Below are 12,012 nucleotides of genomic sequence, written 5' to 3' on the forward strand. Positions count from 1 at the left end.
CATAATTCTACACTTAAGTGAATTACGTAATATTGCGACATGATGGTTAGCAGAAGTGTATAAAAATATCTTGCTGGACATAGGGCTTTTTATTTAAATTATTCTTTTTACACTGAGCTTAAGGAGGTAGCTTTCTGCTCAAACTGGCTTCAATTACCTAAACAGAAATTACTTATTACACTGTATGGAAGATCAAACTAATAGTACACATTTTTCTCATTAAACAATTGTTTTCTTTATTAACCAAACAAAATGAGATTTTAAATACAACTTTCCATCATTGCACTGTCATGTCTTATAAATATACATTCAGTTGGCTAACTAAAGACAATGCAACGATCAAAAGAAAAATATGCTCTTTAATAAATAAGCATAATTTTTGTGACTATGCTTTTTAATTTTCAATATTTTCCAACTGTTCTTTTTTTTTTTTTTTTTCCTTCCAACAAATCAAGATGACAAATTTAGAAATTAGACCCTTCCACTGGCATACATACAGCAAGTAAATAATTCAGTTCAAAACAAATATGGAATTTTTTTCTCTTAACAAGATAAAATTCTGTCTAGTGAATGACAATTAAATGCTCCCCCCCTTTGAAAAATTGTTCCACAGAATTTACCAATGAATAATGTCAGTGGACTGACAGGCACAGATGGCAGCTGACAATGAAAATAAGGGGGCAGTGGTGTGGAATTTTCTTGTGGTAGATTGAAATTGTGGTGATTAAAAACTGAGAACCCTTTTGTACAGCGCCGTCGGTGAAGTGCGAATTTTAAAAAATATGCTATGATGACACTCGTAGACGTTTTGTTGGTGGTGTGCTGTTAGTTTCTTCATCATCGTCATCTTCTTCTTCAGAATCTTCATCTGGGTAATCAACTAATCCTCCCTGAAAAAAAAAAAAATGTGATAAATTACAAACAAATTGATTAAAGAATTAATATATTTTTAAGTCATATTATCAATAAAGTGTAAATTTCATCAATTAACCAATGAAATTCTTAACCTATTTGATCAGATCTTCAATTCTACAGAAATTTTGCAGGAAGGAAAAGCTGATTAAATGAATACTAAAAATTACAATAAGATTAATGTTCCATTTTGAAATTATACAAGTACTTTTTTGAGATGACTTCAGAATTTTAAAACTGTAGTCAAATAACAAGACGAAATCTCAGCTGTCCACCCACTCTTGAAATCTATGTTCGACAAACATGATAAGAATTTTTTGAAGTACAAAAATTTCCATGTGAATAATTTGTTCTCTTTATATATATAAAGTGGGGATAAGTAGCTAGATGTATTTTTGGAAAACTGAATTCAATAATATAACTAAAATAACGGCAGAGAATCTTTTAAATGGTGCTTCAAAATGTTATAAATTTATATAGTAATGACTTTGAAAACAAAGTTACATTTTCTGCTACAATTACCCAACAGTAATAATATACAATACCTTTCTTGTTAACTGTGGAGTTTTTACTTCCACTGTTGGACTTGCAGGTGGTGTTATACTGGATGGGCTATTGCTCCTTCTGTTATTCATTACAGGTGAAAATGATCTGAGCGGAACATTTTTAACATTTTCTTTACCTTCTGCTTCCCGAGCTAAAAAGTAAAAAAATTATCTCTTAGATATTCTTTAAGTACAATTCGCTGATACTCATTACAATTACCAAATACTTTATAATTTCTTCATTAAATTCAAGAACCAAAGAAAACTCATACATGATGAACATATAACAGTCAATTTGTTTGCTGCCTAAAATTTGTACTTTTTCAATGAAATGTTTATCATTAATTAATTATTAACATTTCTTAGTATAATTTTACTTTTAGAAACAAAACATAATTTCAGTAATTTCAAGACAAAAACTCAATTCTTCATTTATCAAATTACCTTACCATCAATTTTTCAATTTTATTTTTGCATCCAGTTTGGATGCAAAATAAGCCCATAAAAGAGCAGAAAAAACTAATTAATAAAGATTTTTAGTTTCTACTTACAGATATTATCTGCTTGCTATTGGTTATGCTTTTTTGTGCTCTTTTAAATATCATTAGAAAAAGCAATCATAATGAAGATATAAGAACTTTCAAGTATCATTAAATAAAAGATTAATAAGTTAAAAAATGGTATAAAAATATATTAATTGTATTAAAATACATGTTGGTATTATACTGAATTACAAGAATTAGTATGAAATCATTTATTAAAGTCGTTCTTTAAAATGATAAAAAAAATCAAATAAGGAAATAGTTAAAAGCACTAGCAGTTCTAAATATTAAGATATAAAAAAGATGCGCATATTTAACTTTAATATGATTTAAGAAATGATACTACCATTAAAAAAACAATATACAGCATTCCTTGTAATTTTAACTAACAGTGGAGAAATAAGTTTTAAAATATAGACATACCTCGTTTATCCAAGATTTTCCCCAGTCCTATTTGATCAAATTCATCATCTAAATCTTTATTTTCATTAATTGGCTCTTCATCTTCAATTTCATCATCATCATTAAACCACATTTCTTCATCTTCTTCTAACTGTCTTGGATCACGCCTGTACCTGCTGTTCCTCATTATCAAAGAAACACTAAAAATACAAAAACAATTTTTTTAATTTCTGAGCATTTACACAACCAAACAATATATAAACATATATGGAAATTATATTTCAAATACATACTTATCAACAGAGGATCTATCTTTCCTATCAAGGTATTGCTCATATCGCAACCTTAGAGATTTGAATGTTTGCACATAGTCCACTTTGTCGAGTAACTTTCCATAACGTTCAACTACGTGGCTGCAGAGTGTTTTAATATCCTCCTAGGCAAAATTATTATGGAAACTTAATGCAATATCCACCTTATTACATCCAATATTATCAAGAGCAGAACAATAAATACCAAATAATTTCTAAGACATGCCAAAAATGGGGAAGAGAATATAAAGCAATGTATCTTCCTGGTTATAAGAAAATACTCTCAATAACAAATTATATTAAAGCACAGATTAATTCATTTTTATGATTAAAAGAATATGCTACCTCCTTTTCCCATTTAATCTGATACAGTATATTCATGCAAAATAATACAGTACAAAGGTATTTTAAGAAACAAATGTACATTATTGGTTTTCATGGATTTAACCAATGCTAATATTTTAAGCAAACTTGAAATGTTAAGTCATTTTCAAATACTAACAAAAATCAAAATTCTTCAAGAAATATTATTTTTAATATTAATTGATATTTGTGCAACTTCCAAATACAACTTTTTCCCTTGAGCATTTAGTGGTTTTTTTTCCCCTTCTTTCCTCTCCTCCCATGTTGGAATACTGTTTGTTTCAGTAACTTCACACTTTTTTGGCGATTCTTATCAAATTAAAAGATAGAAGTTGGAAGAATGAGAATATTTCCAGAATTCTTTGTCATTCCTTTACCTTGACTTGAATTTTCCTACATTCATGACACATTTTAAATTAAAATGAGTTTTGCAATTTTTTTTAGAAGTAACAGTGGTTGAAAATTAAAATTAAAAAAAAAAGAAAAAGGAATAATTCTTTCTTTTAAGGAATTTAGCTTAAATATTAAGAGCTGAAACTTCCTTATAAATAATATTCAACTTTACATTTGTGTGAAATTAGCAACAAATTATTAACCTCATAATTCAAATTAGCTCTCAATATTTGGAAGTATTTACACATGAGTTTCTAATGAAGCCACACACAAACACAAAAAAAAGTAATGTTAAAGTGAATTTTAGATGTGTATATCATGGCTAAATGAAACAGAAATAACTATAAGCATAACAATTAATTATAATTAGCTATCAGCTAAGGACATAAAAGTTAATAGTGTCAGAACTGACCCCCAATTATATAAATTTTACAAATATAACAAAGTAAAACTTACCACTTTAATGAATTCAAACATCTCTACTATGGCAGAATCTAGAAGATTATATCTACCATTGTTCCTTTTAAAAGCTTCAACAACAGGCTGAAATAGATTTCCACTAATTATGTAACGATTATAGAATTCATCTTTCATGCCTATAATTTTGCGCATAAATCTAAGAGCACCTGAAATATCAAAAATAGTAATATTTACATTGCTGAAAAGTCAAAATATATTCATTTACATGTTTAAAATCTTTAAAAACATATATATTTCATCAAATATGATAAATAAATATTATTACAAATTATTAATACAAATTAATAAAATATAGCTTACATAAAGCAAGGAATGTATGCTTGGATTTCATCAATACTAATATTTTACTCAGTAGATTTCTATTCATTACATAATTCTTAACATGATAAGTATGATGTTCCACGCAGAATGACAACAGTTCTAATATTAAGCCCATCAGTTGTGCAGTTTGGTTGTCTTCTGCAAGAAAATAAATAAACATTTTAGTTATAACAGTACAGAACTTTTAAAACATTTGAAATTCAAGATATATTTACTCATTTAAAACTAAGAGCAGAAAAATGAACAAAATGCTATTCCTTTATTTAAAACACTTCATTCGTTGCAAGTATTTTCCATTAGTTATTAAAATTGTATAACACTAAGAGAATCTAGACCTCATAGACTACAGCAGAAATTATAAGTTATTATTCAGCTATTAAAGCAGTAAAAAAAAAAAAAAAAAAAAAAAGATTATGATAAAGTTTAAAAAATAGAAAAAGTTGGAAAATTTTTAATATTGAATATTTCAATCATTATAATAGTTTCACTTATTAATATTCCATTTTAAATTACTATAAGTTCAGAATTAATTTAAAAAATTATAAGTCAAAACATTCTGTAATTTCATGCAGTTCAATGGACCAAAAGCTTCAGTATTTGGATAATTTTTACAGTTATGCAATAGCTAACAAATAAAAATGCTCACTTATTACTATCCATATATAATTAACTACTTTTATCTATAATTTTGTAATTATATTTAAATATACTATTTTTATGATAAGATAAGGACATCAAAGTTGATTGAGTTGATAAGTAAATCTTATTAATTAATAGCTATCTTTGACCTCCAAATTAAAGGTATTAATATAGTCGGGTCAGCTAATTTTGATGAAATACATATTATAGAAACAAAAGTGCTGTTTTAAATTATAATAAAATAATAATGATAAAGCATTTTAATTTATTAGCTATTTTAGAAAAATGGGTGAAGAAAAGTGGCAAAATCTGTTCAATCACTAAGTTGATATACTTTAATTTTATTTTGTAATATTTTTTGAATGTGGAAGTGAAGATAGTTGGAGAGGAGATGATCTTTGATGATAAATTTAAACTATTAAATAAAATTTGATATTTTTAAAGCAGGTATTTAATTTAACAATTAAGAACAGGAACTATCAAGACTTTCAATGAGAAAACGAACAGTAAACTAAGGTTGTTGAAGAATTGTAAGTAAAATTAATGATGGTAGAGTGCAGGAGGTCCCACTGATGATGTATCTATGCATCAACTTTCATGTGAATACAAATTTAGTGAAATGTATTATATCAAATTTCCCTAAATATAAACATAGAAGCTGTGTTTTTAAAAAAATTATAGGCCAAAAATAGTTTTTTTAATACTTACAAAATGGATCAAAAGCTTAAAAATGTATATTTTGTGCTTTCATTATTTTATACTTGAATATTAGGTAAACATAACTGATTTGAAAAAAATTCACTGAAAAATATCATCTTATTAGTCAATGTAAAATCGCATGTTATAAAAGAATTTTTATAAGATTAGAAGGGTTTCCCCCTCCCATATATCAGTATTTTATTTGAAGATTTATATCAACTTTAAAGTTTTGTAATCTAAAATATGACAAGATTCAAACAAAGGCAAGCAAAAATTCTTATTCTCTTTCAGATAATGTTAATCATTAAAATTAGGTTAAAACTAGAAAAATGAAAAATTTAAAAAATTATTTAATTGTTCATTAATCTTTAAGTTGATGACTTGACCAATATGTATAAGATGCAAGAATATATTTATATTAAAACAGAAAAAAAAAAAGTAATTCTTGCAGAGAATGCTTTTATTGAAAGCTATATATTTGGCCCTTAGTAAATTCAATTCATTTTATCATTGAGAAATTAACAGAAAAGAGAGTTTTTCTAAAATTCTAAATATTTTAATAGGTTATTTGTTTAATTCTTCAAACAACAGGGATGAATAACTTGTTATCAAGTATGCAACACTAATAATATATATATATATACATATATATATATCTCAAAAACACTGGTAGTATTGATTGGAATGATCTTAAACTATATAGTGTGTACAGGTAATATTTTTGATGAGAATTCTCAACAGTATGCAAATGTACATTTATTATATAAATCTGCAAATCAAAATTCGGTAATTCTAGGGCTCAAAGTGAGAACAACCACTTATTTTTTAAATTAGCAAACCACAACAAATATCTTTACGATCCAACAAAATAATAAAATTTTACATAATTTTTTTTTTACTTTAATTTATAGAATTCCTAACTATATTTTATAACAAATCTAATTTGGAAGAACTGCATATCACCAAAAAGATATATATATATATATATGCACACACACATAATTTTAATATTTGGAGTTTCATCAGAAAAAAATTTAAATATTAAAATCCTTAAAGGAAAAGCCTTCTTTGCCACTTTCAATTTCACCAAATATATGGAATGAATACATAACCATGTGCAAATGGATATAATAATGGTCTATTATTTTAAAATGTATAGACAATTGATGCACAGATTTGCTGGAAGTTGGAATTCTTGAATTTCCTGTTAATTTCAGAATTATGGACATTCACCTTTGACTGTTTTTAAATTAATCAAAACAAATAAAAATCTTTTGAAGTAAACATGATGGTAGCAGAGAAGATATACTAAATGTAAAAAAAAAAAAAAAAAAAATCATTTCCCTTTGGAGCAAACCTTAATAACCCCTTTGAAGTGCACAAATATAAATTTTCTGAATTTTTAAAAATTATGCAATTAATTTATCCGTTTAGGGTCTAAAGAAAAAGAAAATACATTTAAAGAAAATTATAATGAACTGCACCACGAAAGAGGGGGGGGGGGCACTTGAGTACCACTGCTCACCTACGACATTTTTCTTACCACTAATAAATACATTTTAATTCGTTTTGTAACATAATTACTCATTATTTTTTAATGGAAATGCTAAAATATACAATATTATTAATGAAAACTAATACAATCTCACAACATGCAAAATAAATAAATAACAAGTAATTCTCAAATAAAGCTAATAATTGCAAGTTTTTTAAGTTGCATTTAGACTTTAAATACAATCAACACTATATTCAAGTTATGAAGAAACATAATATTTAAATTAAACATTTAAAAATTAAGAAAATTATAATATATTAGAAAATATATTTAACATCCCCATAATATGGATGCTTGCTAATACAAGAAGGCAATTGAGAAGTGAAAATTTCAACCATCCTATTCGTATAAACCATACTCAAATATAAATAAATCCCTTCCCCACAAAACTCATAGCAAAATACGCATAAATTATGAACCACTTGACTAAGAGAGTCAGGGGAAGGAAAATAGATTGGTTTCGCTACCACATTTCAAGTGGTAGAAAATCTCATGCCATAGGTGAGCGGTGGTATGTCTCTGATACCACCCAAAAAGACATCAAGTATGAAGAACTTTTCTTTTACGATTTGATTTGAAAAAAATGTGTATGTTGTAGACAGCTTTCATACAACAAATTTATGAAGGCATTTTGAATTTGTTTATTTTTTTGCTTGATAAAAAAAAATTAATTGAAAATATTAAGAAAAAGATTTTAAAATGATGTATTTTTCTGTACGCAAAAGGGATATTAACTAGCGTGCTGACATCTACAGACAATTATTAAAGCTATAACATTATTTTAGAACCTTTGGTTTCGAACAGAAACCACAGCACGTTTAGAAATAATTTTTAGAAAGTAGTGGTTTCACTGTGAAACCACCGCATGTCAAAGGGTTAAGTGATTCTTGAATAATGTTACATTACCCAATTCGATTACTTGTTAAAGGGTTTTTGCATTTTATTTAGACTTCATCTGAAAAATTTAAAATACTTTCATATAGAATTTATATTGTTTCATTCAGAAATTAGTATGCATCTGATAAAACACACATCTTTACAAAATTAATTTGATCAGTGAATAGCATAGCAAGATACTTTTCAACTTCCAATAAATATTTTTACTGGGCAATTATTTATAAAAAATTAATTAATCAAATATTTCTCTTAAAATTTTGAACATTAGAGCATTTGTATACAGCATATAAAAATCAGGGTTGGTTGGAAAAATTAAACACCTTTGAAAAAAATGCATACAAAGGCTTCAGTATTTTCTAAGAAAAATTTCTGTTTTATAAAAAATTTCTTACAGAATTTTTTTTTTAAAAAATTAATTTTAAATATGTATTTTTAAATTTTAATTTGATGTCTGCACAATGTTTTCTATTTTAAAACAAAAGAATTATTTTCGGTTTGACGTAAAGAAAAAAAAGGTGTAAACTATCATTACCAAAAAATTAAGTCCAACTTTTATAACAATAAAAATCTGTATTTTCAACAAATTATTAATCAATTTAGATGGACAACATCAATGCTGAATATGTTAGCTTTGATGCAAAAAAAAAAAAAAAACATAACCAAAAATTTTGAATCTGTATTTATATATCCAGCAACAATCATGCAAAAAGTAAATTTCAGCTTGTGCTTATTACTTCTGAAGTTTAATAATGAGCTTTCTGGAATATTTCAGATTTAGAAAATCAGGGGTGTTTGTGGGACCCCAAAAAATCCCCGGAAACTTTTACGGACTTACTATTGACATTTTGGAGTTTCGAGAAGGGGGGGAGGGAGAAATGAAAAATTACGATTATGAAGTATTGAATGACCTAATTATAAAAGTTCAATGAATTACTTTTTTTGCAAAATTAAGACCTTTGAACCCAGGTCACGTGATCGCACATCTGGTCGAACGAAGTCTCTCCCTTTTTTTTCTGCCGCGCCTACTTGCCGAAAAGAATCCAGAAGAGAATGTCCGAGAACCGGGGGAATGAGTCATAACTCGCAATAAGGAAAGAACAAAAAAGAAGTTTTTCCCCCTTTTCACGCATTATTACTGCCTTTGGAGAAAGAAAGGAAAAGTTTTCACCACACACACTGACCTTGCATTTTCTGCTTTCAAAGCAAACAAAATTACCCAGATCAAAATAAATATTCATTATTATTCCTACTTCCTTTTGAACGACGATCCCCGAAACTTCCGGGTATCGAAGTTCAAAATCCCCGGAATTCCGGGGTTTCCCCGGAGCACAAACACCCCTGGAAAATTACAATATACTGCTTTTGAACCTTTACACAAACACCAATGCATCCTTGAAAATTCCTTTTATACTATCTTTAATGAACCTCAGCACAAATTCACAAAAAAAATTTATCCTCCATGAATATTTTTTTCACTGAAATTGAAATCAAAGTGTTCTTTCCCTCTGCCTTATATCAAATAATTTTGAAAACCATATCACTGATGTCAAATATTTTAGATTGTCCTTAATAACTATAAAGTTCTACAACAAGAAACAGTTCTTTCCCAGTAAGAATTGGGGGGGGGGGGGAATAATAAAATTTTTTAGGTAACAAAAATGATGAATGACTTTACTACCTTGAATCATTATTTGTTCTTATTCATAATGCTAATATGGTATAATTCGAACTCAAAATTTAAGAAACAAATAGTTTAAATTATTTAAACAGCTTCTAGGTGTAAATTAATTCTAATTTGAGAAAAAAAATTTAATTGGTTTTATCAAGAAATTATATGCTAAAAGAACATAAAATGACTACAATCAAAATTTCTGTAATTAAAGTTAAAACCTTTAAAAATAGCATAATAAATTGCATCAAATAAAATCTTGGTAAAAAGATTTCAATACATATCTATTATATCATAAAAATGCAATTAGGATAAAATTATATATAATAATATTTATGAGAACACTTCATTTTATTTTATTTCAGAAATATTCTCTAAATGAGCTGAAGCATGCAATTTGTTAAAGAATGAATAAAAAGAAATAGTAACATAAGACAAACAAAATCCAATTATTAGTCTATATTACTTGACATTATAAAAAAAACTATTAATTTAAAAAAAACTAATATTTTCAAATCAAAAAACAAAATAAAGAAATAAATAGGTCATTAAAAATCATTTACCTTTGCTGGGCTTGTCCTCAGCTGTAATTGCCAAGACTGGAGCAATCAGGACATGCATACAGCACTTGTAAAAATAGTTGAGAAAATCGGATTTCTGAAAGATAAAATAAGGCAAATAATTATTAAAACTGTTTAATAACTCCATTTTGCACTTTTATAGCGCACATTAGTTATAAATAGGTACCAAAATTTAAGGAAATTTACACACACACAAACTCTCTCTCCCACACACACACACGCAGCATCACAAGCCAAATATCTTTATTAAAGGTTTATCACTATATCAATGTGATTACATAAAAAGTAGATATAAAAATTATGCTGATTTAGTGCTTTATCAAACAATTCACCAATGCCACTTTTAAAGCAAATAAAACATGATTGTAATGGTTTGAAAAGAGAAACAAATACTTACATTTACATTTGCTAACATATTTTCTGGATCAAGTAAAATTTTTAGTATGCCGCAGAGATGTACGGCTCCACCCATTTCTGTGAAATAAAAATAATATGATCAAGTACATAAAATTAAAAAACAAAAGGCACTGCAATGAATAGGTACTTAATAAATAAATCTTACCTGGATCAGTATCACTAATCATCTGTTCAATAATAACAGTTATAAGGAAGTGATCCTATAAGAAAATTTCACATGATATATATATTGTTAAGATCAAGATAAAATTAAAAAGAAAGAAAAATGCAATTATAAAAATGAATAAAAACAATATCACACTTCTAAACTTCATGTTTAATTCAATATTAAATTTAAAAAAATATTTTCAACTATCAACAAGTTAAAATTTTCACAATTACTTCATTGCATTTTATTCACAAATAATATTGTGCTTTATTTGTTATATTGATCAATTAGTAGATAAAAATGATATAAATTTAATTATAACATAAAACTTACAGATATATTTTCATTAGGGTCGTCTGGAGGTTGATTCCAGGCACCTTGTCGGCTATTTCCTTTCTTAGGCGCCATCTGCCATAAAAAATGTTTTAAAAATTTAATTTTCTAAATAAAAAGTTAGCATTTATTGCTTTCAATTAAAATTCTTTTAATTGAAAGCAATAATTTCTGAATAATGCATTTCAGCAAGAGCATAAAAATCAAAAATAAGTTTTTAATAAAAATTCAATGATTGCTAAAGCTTAACATTTATGTTAATTACTGTGCTACATAGCAAGTTTTTAACATGCAACAAAAATTTATTTACAACAGACTAAACTTACTTCTTCCATTAGTTTGTTCGACTGCTGTAAAGCATATTCACGGACCATGGACGGATTAAAATCCACAATGTACGATAATATATCTGTTGATGCTGACTTGATAGCTGGGTCGCTCATACTCTACATTTTAAAAAAAATTTAAAAATTAATAAAATCTTGAAACTTTTCAACTAAATAATTGGCTAACATTATTCTATGCATTGTAAGAGAAACTACTGAAAACAGAAAAAATATAACTTACCAGAGTTATTTCTAATGCTTGTAAAACTCCAAGAGTAGACAATGTCTGGAAAATAAGAAAATACAAAATTTCAAAAGAACTATCTCAGCATATTGGTAACTTAATACAGATGAAAAAGATTGAAGAATAATTTTCAGAATGGAATGTTATTCAAGTTATAGTTAAGTTATATCAACATCCCATTTTTAAAGAAACTAGGGCTATTTTAGAACGGACTTCATAATTTTAAGTCTCAGTC

The 12,012-nt window shown here is 26.7% G+C and overlaps 1 protein-coding gene across 3 annotated transcripts in view; it reads right to left on the reverse strand.

The window, feature by feature from the left end:
* Positions 1–418: 418 nt before the first annotated feature.
* LOC129957697 (serine/threonine-protein phosphatase 4 regulatory subunit 3-like) overlaps positions 419–12,012 on the reverse strand; it is a 31,988-nt gene continuing 20,394 nt past the window's right edge. For 2 of the 3 annotated variants that reach the window (XM_056070158.1, XM_056070156.1), the window contains 12 exons: positions 11,775–11,819; positions 11,534–11,653; positions 11,208–11,282; positions 10,872–10,926; positions 10,707–10,783; positions 10,292–10,385; positions 4,249–4,407; positions 3,925–4,094; positions 2,695–2,837; positions 2,423–2,601; positions 1,458–1,609; positions 419–890 (listed from right to left, as the gene is read on the reverse strand). In XM_056070158.1, coding sequence (XP_055926133.1) covers positions 786–890; positions 1,458–1,609; positions 2,423–2,601; positions 2,695–2,837; positions 3,925–4,094; positions 4,249–4,407; positions 10,292–10,385; positions 10,707–10,783; positions 10,872–10,926; positions 11,208–11,282; positions 11,534–11,653; positions 11,775–11,819 — 1,374 coding nt within the window. In that variant the 3' untranslated portion in view covers positions 419–785. The remainder of the gene's footprint in view (positions 891–1,457; positions 1,610–2,422; positions 2,602–2,694; positions 2,838–3,924; positions 4,095–4,248; positions 4,408–10,291; positions 10,386–10,706; positions 10,784–10,871; positions 10,927–11,207; positions 11,283–11,533; positions 11,654–11,774; positions 11,820–12,012) is intronic. The other variant, XM_056070157.1, reaches the window with a different exon arrangement.

The sequence above is a fragment of the Argiope bruennichi genome, chromosome 11, assembly GCF_947563725.1.
Source record: "Argiope bruennichi chromosome 11, qqArgBrue1.1, whole genome shotgun sequence".
Classification (NCBI taxonomy): Eukaryota; Metazoa; Arthropoda; class Arachnida; order Araneae; family Araneidae; genus Argiope; species Argiope bruennichi.